At 41.9% G+C, this 14,632-nt stretch overlaps 1 protein-coding gene across 2 annotated transcripts in view; it reads right to left on the bottom strand.

Moving 5' to 3' along the window:
- Positions 1-14,632, bottom strand: part of DCP1B (decapping mRNA 1B) — a 49,378-nt gene that overhangs the window by 7,453 nt on the left and 27,293 nt on the right. For both annotated transcript variants that reach the window (XM_063134896.1, XM_063134897.1), the window contains 3 exons: positions 13,353-13,488; positions 5,979-6,107; positions 2,684-3,529 (listed from right to left, as the gene is read on the bottom strand). In XM_063134896.1, coding sequence (XP_062990966.1) covers positions 2,684-3,529; positions 5,979-6,107; positions 13,353-13,488 — 1,111 coding nt within the window. The remainder of the gene's footprint in view (positions 1-2,683; positions 3,530-5,978; positions 6,108-13,352; positions 13,489-14,632) is intronic.

Genomic DNA, 14,632 nt, shown 5'->3' with positions numbered 1-14,632 from the left:
ACAATGTAGGCTGGCAAGAAGACTGATGTTCAGGGAAAGCTGTCTGAGCATGCGGAAGGATTCGGGAGGGCAATCAGTAGCACAAGGGAAGAGAGCTTAGGTACTGCAGAGTTTAAAAGCTTCAGGGGGTACTCAGGCCTAAGAGAAAGGAACTGGAGGTTTATGGTGGTGGTGGTAATGAGATTTGGGATGTAAAATGTGTAAGGATGGCACATTTGGGATTAGATGATAAGTGGTAATATTTAAAATTAACCATTGTTTCTACCACTGTCTTCATCTAAACTGGTGTTTTTTCTCTAAAAGTGTTTTGAGCCCCTGGGCATATGCTGAATGGGAATCTGGACCTTTGACTCTGACATTACTGCGTGAATCTGACTCTAACACAGAGGTAGACAACATGTGGCCCTCCAGACATTTCGGCCTGCAAATTCCTCATCATTAGCTCAGCTGGCTAGGGCTGATGGAAGATGTAGGCCAAAATATCTGGAAGGCCACAACTTGACTACCTTTCCTCTAACACAACCATAAAACAGAACTCATGGGAGGGAGGACCTATGCAGACAGGCACAGGATAGTCCCTGGTGACTTCCATTATGTTCTGTGGAGCAAAGTAAACTGACTCAAATCAGCAACACTGTTCAAGAGAGAAAAACCCTGCTTCCAACAAGAAAATGGTATCATCAGGGGTAGGATTTAACTTCCACTCTCTGGTCTCCCTGAGTACACACCTTTACTTTCTCCTGTCAAAATGAATGGCTCCCACTGATTTCTATGGGGAAAAGTGCTGCATTTGGGGATGCAGCTGTGGTGGGAATAAAACCTGTCCCCTACCTCTGGGCAGCCCAGCTTCATTGAGTGGAATTCCATATGGTGTGAAAATGTCTCCTACAACCCCCTGCTAGTGATCCCTGAGCTATAAAGGCCTTCTCTAAGGATTGATTTTCCCCATCATAATTGTGGGCACATACTAGTTATGTAATAAAACAGCCAGCTATTTCAATCTACGCATGGGCTTTGCTGTCCATGTCGTGCATAACATCAACAATCTTATTAAAACTTCACATCACGAAGCGATTATCAATTTCTGTCCCAAACTGTTGTTTTCCCATCTCATTTTAATCCAAATGTCATAAGCGTCAATTTTTTTATTCCTCAAACGCAGGGCCAATGAGTCATCAATTCCAACTTTTCTTGTTTTGACATCTCTCGCATTTTCACGCTTTCTATTAGTTCAAATTATACAGCTTAACAATAGGCTTTACTTCCAGTTTTATTTAATAGTGTGCTTGGCAGAAGTCTGTTGAGGAGGAGCTGAGGAAATGGCAGTCTGTATGACAAAAGAAAAAGCCAGAGGCCAGGCCCTCCCAGCTGCACAAATCCAATTTGCTCAAGTGTGAGATTTCCGAGGATTATTAAAGAGATGATTTAACTTTGGTGGGAGGTGGGTGCAGAGGGAAAGCAATCCTGTTATAATTGAGAAATGCCTTTTAAAAAGATTCATGTGGATGCAATGTGACAGCAGCAAAGTATGCAACCCAAGAAAACTGTATAACTAATTATAAACCAGTTAAGAAACCAATGGGATAGCATAACTATATTCCATACATATAAGGCTACGAAAATCCGGATTTCCTTCTTTATGCCTATATATGCTTAAAGCAGTCTGAATTCACTAAGATGGCACATTGTTTTAACTGTTTTAATTGTTTTTACTGCTTTTAAATTATATATTGTTTTAACTTGGTTCATGGTTTAATTTGTTTTTAACTGTGCATATTTATTATTTTATTCTATATGCTTTTATCTGTATGCCACCCTGAGAACTTAATGATATAGAGCGGGATACAAATGTTTTAAATAAATAAATAAATAAATAAATATATCTTCCTTCCCCAAATTGGTGTCCTATAACTCCCATCAGCCCCAGTCAGCAAGGCCAATGATCAGGGATGATGGTAGATGTAGTCCAAAACATCTGGGGGCCTCAAGGTTGGGGAAGACTGACATATATGACATCTTTCACATAAGCCAAACAGGGACTGAAGGGGCCAGCAACCCACTTTAGACCTGTGAATGGCCATTATTGGGCATGGCCTAACGATGCTAATGAAGTTCAGCTCAAAATGTGTAGTTCTTCCACCTGAAAAACCATGCCCCATTTCTTTCAAGAACTCTAGATCTTTTGAATCAGGGGCTGATTTGAAATGGTGTTCGCCCACAGCCTTGCTGCTAAAAGCCCTTTCCTGCTTGTTCCCTCTCTTATTTTTTCCAAGGGGGGAAAACCCTTACTTGAAAGGAGGGGGCAGGAATCACAGCAGAGAAGGCACAAGGGCCACTGCCTGTCTGCGTTTAAGCATGCATAGGATAATTATTTTTGTAGTTTTCTCTGAAGCATGATTAGGGGACTTCATTCCTCAGGTTAGACTAAGACAGGCAAGTACAATGTTTTTGAAATCTTCTTTCTGAATACTTGAGGAGGGGGGGAACTAAAGCTTAGCCCAAATGGTTGCTGAGATGAACTGGGGAGGAGGATTCACAGATCAGTAGTATGGGCCAATATTTAAGCTATTGTCTTGCTACAGAAAGAGAAAGATGTAACTTTGGTTTTAAATACTGAAAGTAGACAAACAAATAGCCTGTTGATCAAGATTCTCGGATCCTACCAAATCTATTGTTGGTTTACCTGAAAAAGAGGAGGCTGCTTTTCTGTGCTTGAAACCTTGTCCATCCAGGAATCCAAAGGTTTCAGAGCAGTTGTGCTCTGAGTAACCACAGGAAACTTAGCTGCCAAGGTTGGCCGACTGGATACATGTAACTGTTGCTCCTGCTGCACTATCTGGAGTTTCTTTAATAACTCCTGCGGTGAAATTACTCCAGAGTTGCCAGGCTGGTTCCCAGAGAGAGGAAGCGACTGCCCAGGAAGTTTGGGTTGTTCTTTACCAAGGGCTGGAGGCCCCAGAGTCTGGCCAGGGAGGGAGCCATTGAAGTACATCATATGTGGCTGGGTGATGCTCTTGACCTGGGCCACTGAGGAGGCAGCGGGAGTCATGCTGAAGACTGATGCAATTGAACTTGCTGGCCCTACATTGCTGGATTCCATTTTTGTCATCTGTACCGACTGACCTTGCAGTTGCTGCAGTAAGCTCTGAGTGCAGGCTGCGTCCTGGACTGGATGAGATGTCCTCATGCTATGGGAAGTCACGGGCTGGAAGAGTCCAGTGAAAACTTCCCCCACAGAAGGGATGCTGCCATTCTCACACAGCCGGTGCTCAGGGAGTTCACAGACAGGGTGAAGCTCTGCCCCACGCACCATCAGTTTTTGAATGGCCGGACAAAGCTGCTTCTCTGCTGTGGGAGAAAGTCTCCCAGGTTCCTCATAGGACAAAGAGCGCACAACGCCCTGCCTCAGAGGAAAGTGTTCTGAGTGACGCTTCTGTGGCTGCTCTAAGGTATCTTGGTATATGCTAGATTTTTCCTGCTTTCCAAAGAGTGTTGTTAGGGATAGGTGCTGTGGTTCAGGGTCTATGTTCTGCGGAGGAGAAAAGAACACTTGTTTAATAATAGTGAAGGCAAAATAAGGCTTGGCTAGCAGCATCAAAGGAAAGGATAGAACAGCCGATACCACGGTCTGTTCTCCAAGAGCTAAACAAATGGATCTTCTACAGCCTTCCTGTCTGCAGCAAAAACATGAGTCTGGAACCCTGGAGGATTGAAAAGTGGTCAGAGGACAGTTGCAGGGGAGGTGGTGTGGATCGGGGGCAATTGCTCCTGCATCATCGTTCTTCATCACCAACTGCACCCACCTGACACTGTTTATAGAGGAGAAGCAGCGGCTGGGGTTTTGGTACTTGAGGTGGTGTGGTAAGGTATGCTTCTAGCTCTACTAGGAACTATTCTTAGCCATTCAGGAGCCACACACTTGCATGGTGCTGAGCTAGCGGCTCCTGTTCCTCTGTCATTGGGTATTGGTGCCCTCACTTACACAATCACCACCCAGCAGCAGCAGAAGCCCCTTTTTTAAAATCTCCAGTGAACCACCGTCAACAGCTGCCAGTGGTTTTGTTCAGTGCATTTCTCTTTATCTGGAGGTAGCTGAAGGCGTAAGATTAGACAGAGGTGTACAAAAGATCACTTAATATAGCACAGCTTTAAATAAGCATTAACCTAGTGTAAGGAGCTTCAGTTCAATAGCTTGGAAGCATCTTTACCCAAGCGTAGAGAATGTGCTCTGTCTTGCTTACTAAAATACTGAGGGTAGGGGTTGAATTCAGCCTGGTAGGGTTGAACTTTTTCAATGGTCTAGAGTCCCTGTGGTCGGCATTTGCTTTTTAACATTACAAAGCAAGAGTGCATACTCAGTAGACCGCTAAATTGTAACTAATCTGAGTTAGGTAATTCATCTGTCCTTGGGCTGTAAAGGAGAAGCTGAACTATAGATAGCCTGGTTATGATAAAAGTTTGCTTGGCATTCGGTTGGTAAGAGTTGTATGTTTTCTAAATAGTTATGTTTATGATTAAGAGAAATATATAGTGAAAATTGTATATTTTTGCAGAGGACTTTGATGATTGGGAGGATTCATATTATCACAGAATAAAGAAGGTTTGGACTTGGCAATGACACATTCAAAGTAGAACAGATTTTCCCCAGGGATTTAGAATGTGGACTTGGGAAAGACTTTGTGTAGTGGAAACAGTCATCTCCTGGTACTTCGTATCATCATCATTTCTGTACTGCTCAATAGCCAAAACTCTCTGGGCAGTTTACAACAATTCATGAGATAATAAAATACAGCATAAAATACAGCATTAAAATATAAATATACAAAATTTAAAACGATTTAGATATCTAAAAAGTAGAACCTTGAATTGGGCTCGGAAGCATACAGGTTGCCAATGCAAGTGTGCCAGAATTGGTCTTACACTGAAATATCATACACTGAAATATGTTCTCATTTGTGCATTGTTACTGGGTATACAAATATGTATGCTTGCATTCTAAAACACTAAGAGTAAATTCTATGTCTATGTATATGGAGTTTTGGCTGTGGTGATATTTTAAATTCAGACAGCCCACAACTGGCAGTTTTGAACATAAAGTGTACGGTTGAATTATAACAAGCTCTCTTCAAGCATTCACCAAAAGTTTTGCAGTAAGTATGGAGGGACCCAGGGATGTGTGGTCCAACCTTGCAACTCCACTCCTGACCTCGTGTTGACACATAAAGTCATCAAGGGGAAGTGTAATTGTCAGGTACCTTTCATTCTGTCATCCTCCCATCAACAGCATTGGAATTTATTTCAGTTTCCAAACTTGCACAAATGCGAATTTGTGCAAATTCACATGTGTACGAATTCCCCCAAAGTGCACATTTTCACACTTTACCCTATGGCAGAAATGCACATTTTTGGCTGGGTATTTTTTTTATTTTTGCATATTTTTTCTATGACAAAATTTGCACAAAATTCCCAAAGGTTAGGAAAATGGTCCACAAGTCCACAGACTCCACCTGAGACAGGGAAAAAGCAGGTCCATTGTGGAATCCCCAGGTTGGATTCATAAAAATCCAAACTCATTTGGTTCCATTGCAGATTTCTCCAACCTCCCTACTCTTGGTTGGTCCCCGCTAACCCAGATCCCATGAGGTTATACTTGAAGTTTGATTATTTTTTTTTGCTGCCCCCTCCCCCCTGGTAGTTCTTTGATTTCACCTGCCCATCCAAAAGTCACTGATATCACAGGGGATGATTTGCCTCACAGCAGAAACAGCTATATGACTATCTGTGGCAAAGATACCCACGACCACTAGGACATAGGAAACTGCTATCAGGCTGGTGTGAAAACAGAACTAGACATGATGACAGATATAGTTACCAAAGTAACTTTTTTTCATGGTGTGGAAAGGCTCTTATGCAGACTGTCTCGTAAGCCCTTTAAGTCCGCAGCAGTATGAGTCAAGAGCGCAAATAAACTAGCATACCTGGACGTGTTCGGATATACATTGGTGCGGAGTTTCACTTGGCTTCACTGGAATTGGTTTGATCAAGTTGGGGTTGCTATATATAGCAGAAGAGCTAGTTATCTGTTTTGGCTCTGAGCATGTCATACACTGCAATACACAAAAACAATACATTTTGTTTTCCAGAGCAATGATCCTTCCCAAGAACTCCGTTATCATGAAAACAAATATAGTTAAATGGGAAGAGAAAACACAACTGACAAATTGAAAAATGGCCATGAGGATCAAGGATGCTTGAAGCGAAGACAATTTGATTTTCTAGGAGCATGAGGCACATGCAACGTAAGTACAGAAAAGATATATGTGAGAAGCTTTTCATACACTATTTAAAAGCAAAAAAGTATGTTTTAACAATAGAGGCTTCAAATTCTAGGTTGTATTTGATATTAACAGTGGATTTTTTGTTTTGAACTTGCAATAAAGAAGAGTTGTGAATTACCTGAAATAACAAAATTTACAAACATACCACATGCTAACGATTACCACATTTCACAACTGCATGAATTGGACAAACAAAACAGTTACATAAATTGCTGAGATTTTCTATTATTGCCTTTACCAGAACGACACCTGCCCCTTTTATAAGCATCAGCAGCGGAAGATCCCACCAGTTCTGAGCCTACAGTTCTCAATGTCGTAAGCAAACTGCCAATGCCACTAGACCTAACCCAGGGTTTGATCAACTCTAGATCCAGGTCTACAGGTCTATCAGGAGGATACATTTCTTGGGATGTCCACTCCATTGTGGGTTCTTCAGCTGCCAACCAATGTAGGCATTGCATTTAAACAGGCAATGCGTACCATATTTGGAAAGAAAAAAAACATACCACTGGCCACTGTTTGATCACGCATTTGGAAGTTTATGTGAAGACCTCCTGATCACAGGTGTCTAAAGAATTATCTCAGGCATGAACTTGTTGTCTGAAATTGATGCATCTTCATGCACTTAATAAAAGGATAATTAAGCACAATCCTATACTTGTCTACTCAAAAGTACGTCCCATTGAATTCAATCAGTCTTATTCCCAGGTAAGAGACTGCAGCTTCACTGTCACTGTGGCTCTGGGCTTGTAGGTTATGAACATGCCTGAGACAAAACTCAACAAAGTTCTTTCTGCAAACAGAGAAAAGCGGTCATCAAAAGATTCTTGACTGAAAGTTGCCATTATGAATGGCCACCTGCTGAGGGGAAAGTGCAGATTGCTTGCAAATATCTGCAAGAGCAATTGGGGTCAAAATAACCCCAAAAGCCAAATTAATAAGTATTGTTCAATATGAAGTCTGCAAAGAAGATGGGGGGGGAATAAGTTTGCTGGGTCACAAAGGATGTTATGAGAGAAAACGATTTTTTTAAAAAATCAGGCTTGTAGAAGGAGTCTGCACACCTGTGGAGTTCTATTGACCCCTAAAACCATTTGTAGTGATATTAAGAAAAGTGAGTAATTTGTCTATTATACAATTGGACAAAATATTTTGTTTCCACCATCTGCGCCCCCTTCTCACAAGAAATGAAAGGAACAGGTCTAAGCATATACAGGCATAAAGAGTAACTAATAACTGCACAGCATTTTGTGAGGTCGCTTTGACCCATAGCATCTTCTGCATAGTTGTTTAGTTTCCTCAGTCATTCCAATAGGGGTAGAATTGACCCTAAAATCTGTAAGAATAAAAATGTATTTTTTCACTAGATTTTGGGCATGCTAGACCATTCGTTGTCCCGGGATCGTCCCTGTGCATCCAGATGATGCACAGGGGATCCCGAGAGCAGGGAGGGATGATCCTTCCATTTCTCCAGCCCTTTTAGCCGGATTCTTCTCGTGGTCTCAGGATCAACCTGAGACCGTGGGAGGTTTGGGCAACCGTCCCGGCTTCATCCCACATCCTTGTGAATAAACGCGAGGAGGCAGGAACAGAGCACAGGGCACACAGCTCTTCAGGCACTCCGTGCCCATTGGGGGTGGGGGGAACAGGAACGGGGATTTTTTAAAAACTCACATTAAGTTTGAGTGCACATGCACTCATCCTTCTGTAAAAAAAAGAGGGGGAAAGAAAATGGCGGGTGCGACATCCCGCCTTCCTCCCGGGAATCTCACGAGCAGAATATTGCGAGATCATCCCTCCCCTGGTCTAGACATGCCCTCAGGAAGGGTTCCTGAAAAACCACATGATGATTCACACCTCATCATACTTGAGGAACATCTGGAACACAGGGTTGTAGAAGACTGATACAAATGGTTTATTCCCTTTTCGCCCACCAGTGTCGTGGTACATGTACTCCCACCTATCACCTGAGGGCTTAAAAGCATAAAACAAATACAATAAAATATAAAATTAAAATAGCAAAAAGCATGATCATACCAACCATTAAAATTGAGCAGAACAATAAAATACCATTAAAAAAAACAGCTATACAAGTTTGAGCTAATAAAACGTCTTCAGCAGTCACCAAAACCCCCCGAAGTTGGCACTAGGTGAGCTTCTCTTGGGAGGGAATTCCATACATGGGTCATCACAAACAAAAAGGCCTTTCCTGGTCACCATCTGCAACCATCTAACATCAAATGATAGAAGAACGTGGAGAAGGGCCTCCAAAAATGAAGGTAAGATTTGGGTAGCCTCATACAGTAGAAGTTGGCCTTTCAGGCACTGAGGTCTCAAAACCACTGACAAGGGAATGCAAGGAATAGACTTTTCCAACTGATCCATTACAGTTCTCATCCATTTCACATTCAAGGGGCTACGTTACTTGATAAAATTAAGAACCTGAATACATAACTTCTTCTGTACATGGCAATCTGATACTCATCACCACCAGAGAGAAAAATGGAAAGATATTAAAGGATGCACTGAAGTTACTGAGCATGTCTCACAATCAAAGGGGTAAAGGAACAGACATATAAACAAGAACTATCATTCCCAGGGGTGCACAGAGGAGGAGGAAGAGCAACTGAAAGACAAAGAATGACAAAATAAAACTCCGGACTTGTCTCCTACTTCCTGCTGAAGAATCCACACTTGCATAACGTTTTAGGCTTTATAAGTTTCTATAGAGTGCTCATCCTCCAAATTCCCTCCTTATTTTTTGCTGACAAATAACAAATATCCCCTCAATGATCATGATGCACAGTTGAGTTTGAACTGAGCACAAGGGCAGTGGAACAACTCAAGAAGACACTTATGCTAAATCACTCATTCCAATCGTATTAAGATTTTCTATGTAGAAATGGCCATAGTTATAGAAGAGATATATGCTTTGTGAGATACCCTGGAGAAGATGCTGATGCTAGGGAAAGTGGAAGGCAAAAGGAAGAGGGGCCGACCAAGGGCAAGATGGATGGATGATATTCTGGAGGTGACAGACTTGACCTTGGGGGACCTAGGGGTGGCAACGGCCGACAGAAAGCTCTGGCATGGGCTGGTCCATGAAGTCACGAAGAGTCGGAAGCGACTGAACGAATAAACAACAACATGCTTTGTTAAAGATGAGACAAACACACCCACGCCCACACCGATCACTGCTTGTGCATTCAGGCTGCTCTCCAAGGTGGAGTGACAGTATACCAAGCAGGGCTGTCACGGTTACAAAAAACATAGCTGATTAATCATGTGAGCTTTAATTGATTGAATCTGCATAAACTTGCATATGAATACAATGGTTCTGAAGGAAAAAAAGCATCTTCTCTTTGTTTTTAGGTGATTTACACTTATGTCACAGCAGGCATAATCTTTTATGAGGCATTACCCTACCAGAAAGAAAAAGAAGGATGCCTCTTCTAAGAAGGTAACAATTACCCATGGATCTGTAAATACTTGCATTACAAATCATTAACCATCTTTTTTTTTTTAAAAAAAAAAGTGAATTAATCAGGGAGGGTGGGACCTTTTTAAAAGATCAAAAGCTTTTTAAATCAATCAATGTAAAATTGCAACCCTAATCCTGTGCGTAGGAAGCAGATCCTGGCAATATACAGGGCCATAGAGGGCCTTCCTGATCGTTTAACAGGTTCATCCTAAAAATCAACCATACCACAGAGGGCTTTGTTTTAACGGTAAAATCAAGGAAGGGAATGGATCTAGCTTAAAGTTCGCCTGATGGCTGTTACTTATTTATTAAAAGTATAAATGCTTTATACTTTTTCGCTGTTCTATTTAAAGTCTCTAGAGGAGGCAAAATCATTAAAAAAATCAAACTACTTATCAATACAAATTAAAACAATAAAAAACCAATGACACAACTGCAAAAGGTACAAGTAGCTGCAATAACAAGTTCAATTAACAAAAACAGTAAATTGTATTCCACAGTGGACTCACTCCTTTATTTCTCTGGTTTAACTTTTAATGTCTCTGTATCTTTTCTCTCTCTCTTTTCTTCACAATGAGAAGAGAGGCTAAGCAGGATAGACAAGCTGATTCCAGCACAAAGAATTTTGATTCAAATGTAAAACAGCTATTTTGAGGACCATAGTGGGCCGGGGGTACATAGGTATTTGATGCAAAAGAAACTGTAAAATGTGTCACCTCTGCTCAGCCTAATGCACATGATCTCCAGCTTTGAGAAGACAGCTGTTCTTGTACCTCATCGCAGCTTCGAAGATAAAATTCTCTGTGACATAGTATTTCCTTGGCAACAAATTATGATAAAGAAATGTAAGTGGCGGCGTGGAGGGGAACTAAGTAGCAGGAATGGCCTGACTCATCCTTCAAATATATTGTTTTCAAACAAATGTCTTAAATAGTAAAGACAGAAGAAGGGAAATCACTTTAGTATGTTTACATTCTTCTATACAATCTTCTGTGCAATAAAAAAGACAATTAAGTCTCTCTATAGAAGGCAACCACCCATCGTGAATTATTTGATCAGACATCAGTATTTTTCAAGACTTTCCCAAAAACTATGATTCACAGGTCTTTCAATAATGGCAGCTCAAATTAGTTAAATGGATTTTAATATGAATCAAACAACAAACACTAGTATTGTAAATCATTATGTCTGACTCTCTTAGCTTGTGATCCTAAGAATTCTTACCTGGAATGAAGCACTATTGATATCACTGGGATTTACTTCCAAGCAAACTAGTTTAGGTTGGAGATGTTCAGCAAGACAGGGATAAAGCACACCAGGCTTCAGAAGTAGTTTTGATCCCAACGAATCATTTCATTTTTAAGTGAGATTTATTTATTTATTTGGCTTATTCTTTGGGACTGCCAGCTTTGATTGGTTTTATTACTCAACTCAAAGCTTAATCAGTTGGCAGCCAATTTTAATCAGGGAGGGTACATTTTAAAATAGTCTGGCCAAGGATGCATCTTTTGTTTATTCAGGACATTTTGGTTCTGGTACCTTGTACAACAGAATGGAAAGGGAACTATTCAACTGCATGTAGATGGTAGTTCATTGCTTATATGGCATGGAAGTTAATTGCCTTGTTTCAATTTTCAAGCTTTTGGGCAAATTAGTTACATTTTTAAACACCTTGTCTTAAACCAAAGGTTCTTTTTATCAACACCTGCACCAGATAGCCAGGCGGCAAAGGGATTTGAAAGCTCCTCACTGTGGCGCAGAGCGGTAAAGCAGCAGTTTCTGCAGCTGAAACTCTCCCCACGGCCTGAGTTCGATCCCAACGGAAGCTGGTTTCATGCAGCCGGCTTGGGTCAACTCAGCCTTCCATCCTCCCGTGGTCGGTAAAATGAGTACCCAGTTAGCTGGGGGAAAGGTAATAACAGCCGGGGAAGGCAACGGCAAACCACCTCGCTATAAGGCCTGCCAAGAAAACGTCAGTGAACGCTGGCGTCCCTCCAAGAGTCAGTAATGAGTCAGTGCTTGCACGAGAGGTTCCTTTCCTTTCCTTCCACTCTTAAAGAATCTTAAGCTCTTGCTTTCAAGCATAAAGCTCTATAGGTCACAGTGCTATAAAGACAATGAAGCTAACTGAGGTAAATCACCAACGGCATTTTTATATTGTTGGCCATATAATCACTCTTGGTGTAGGCAAGCTTGATTTCTCGCAAGAAAACAACAAGAACTTAAGACGAGCCCTATTGGAGCAGAGCACTTACCCATCTAGTCCAACTTCTTGTTTCCAGTCATGGCCAGCAGTTGCCTCTGAGAGGCCTAGAAGCAGGGCATGGAGGCCACAGCCCTCCTCCAGGGCTTCTTTGTCCCCAGAATCTGGTATTTAAAGTTATATGCCTTTGAACATGGAGATTACATTCAGTTGACATGACTAATAGCCACTGACAGACCTATCCTTAATGAGTTTCTCTAATGCCATGTGGCACTTCCGCTCCTGGAACTGTCTCATGTAGTGACCACGGTACTTTAATTTGCTTATTATTCTCTTCTCTCTGTCCTTTTTTCCTTTTGTATTGTGGATATTAAAAGATAAGCCATTATTTTAAAATTCATTAGCAGAAAGATGGTATATAAAGATACTAAATAAATAATAGATATTTTTAAAGCCATCTAAGCAAACGGCCACCATCACCTTTTGATTCAAGTGCTTCTAGCATTAGGGTCCCCACTTAGGCACATGGAAGGATGGGGCTGCAAGGCTTGCTAAAGGAATCGCCAGTTGCTGCTTGTCAGGCACAACACCTACACCGCCCAGTTCTTTGCTTCTTACTGTGCCTCCGCTGTGGACAGCTCCTCTGCAGTTTCAATAGTTGTGTCCAAGCACCTGGCTCCAGCTTTGAGTCCTGCTTCCTTGCTAGAAAAACCCCAGATCTCATTCATAAACCCATGTTTCTAAGCCCATTGGCTCCTACATCAGCAGGAATGGGACCAGCATCAGCGGTCAGCATGGGCGGGCAACTGAGTCTAAGAAGCTCAGAAGGGCCATGATTGCCACAGCTACCACCATAGTTCTCCTCACCCACCCACCCACTCACCTACCTGACCGGCTCCACTGGCAAAAGGAAGAGACACCCCATTTTAAAAGATTCTTTTAATTTACATTTTGAGTAGTAGTGATCTGAACCAATCAGATGCTGCCTTTGGGTGAGACTTGGCCAATGAGGGCACAGGAAGGACTTGAAGACTACTCTGTGCCCTCAATGGCCAAGTTCCCCCCAAAGGCAGTGTCTGATTCACAATGGCAGCCACCTAGCGCTCACTGGAGTTTCAGAAAAGGGGGCCAAAGGCCCTCAGCCGCTTCCTGTTGATGCCAAGCTGGGCCCCACTGCTCCCGCATCCTGGGCGCTCTGGCTTGGTGCCAACGTGTGAATGTTATGGAAAAATAAGAAATTGACCTTTTAGATAGCTGCATAACTCAAGGAATGGTGGATCTAACAGACAAAAAGAGAGTATAGTATGGATTTATGCATGATAAGTCTCACCTTGGTATATTCATCTTTGGCTTTAGTGAGCATCCGTAGGATATCCACTTCTTTGCTGTCACCCAAATTCAGGGTTACTGGGGAAATTCCTATGCCGGCCCCCTGCTGCGCTTTCAGTTGTTCTTGCTGAGTTAAACTGGAAACGAAGGGTGAAGTCAGAAATGAATGAGAAAATAGAGCTTGTTCCCAAATTGCTTCAAATTATTTAGCAGACATTAGGAATGGTTTTAGTATTTCTTTCCCCATTCTATCCTAAATGAAAAAGTAAATTTTGCCTAAGGTTGATAATGTGTTTTCTCTCATTTTGAGCATGCTGAGCTGAAAAAGACTTGAATATCTCCAACTCAATCACAGCTCGTATGGCCAGGAGGTACATTAAATTGCAGTTCATTTTATGATTGTTGGTGATGGTAGCGTGGCAAACACACGCAAATAAGTCTTTAACTGCTAGTAAATGACCAATTTCTTGCCCCAACTGTTTTATAATTGCTGCAAACTGCTGAGTATTCTAACACATAGTATCTTGGCCGAACTACAGTGTAGTTTTAACTAGATAAAATGCTATTATAACTGACTAAACATGGTTTACTGTAATACAAACACCCTACAAATTAGTCTTTTAACTGAAATAAATTAGGAGTCTGAGAGTCATTTAATCACCAACAACTGCAGGGTGAGCTGAACAAAATTTAGCTGCCAAGAATGTATGGTTTCTGAGAGATGATTTCTCCCAAAATCTTATGTAAACTATTCCTTCTTCCTGATGTACAGTATCTATTGCAGTGTTGTTCATGGTAAAAAAAACAATACTAAAATATAAAGCAGTCCTCTTTTCCTTCCTCAGATATAATTCTATTGGACAAAGTGGATGGAATATGTTAAGAATATGGGTAAAAGCTTCTAGTAGAGTGGAAGGCACTCTCCAGCCCATGGGCCTGATTTGGCCTGTGGGATGGCCCAATCCGGTCTCTTCCCAAGTCCTGCCTACAGTCCTTGGGAAAGGAATCCCATGTTATCTCCAAACTCTGACCTGAGAAAACCAGAGGATTCCCCCTTGCGCTCTACCACTGGAAGAGTAAGTAGCGTGAAAAGGAATTCCTTTGCTATCTCTGAGCAGCATGAAGAGGATTCCCTTTGTTATCTCTTCAAACCCTAGCCAACTCTCTTCCTGCAGCACTCATGCCCCAATAAGGACATGAGCAGCACAGGAAGGTGGCAGGTGATTCAGACGGGGCTTCCAGACCAGGTCCTGCAAACACCAGCCAAGTCCCTTCTTAAGC

Source organism: Elgaria multicarinata, chromosome 9 (assembly GCF_023053635.1).
Source record: "Elgaria multicarinata webbii isolate HBS135686 ecotype San Diego chromosome 9, rElgMul1.1.pri, whole genome shotgun sequence".
NCBI classification, from domain to species: domain Eukaryota; kingdom Metazoa; phylum Chordata; class Lepidosauria; order Squamata; family Anguidae; genus Elgaria; species Elgaria multicarinata.
The sequence above is the reverse complement of the archived record's forward strand: the minus strand, read 5'-3'. Positions and strand labels throughout refer to the sequence as shown.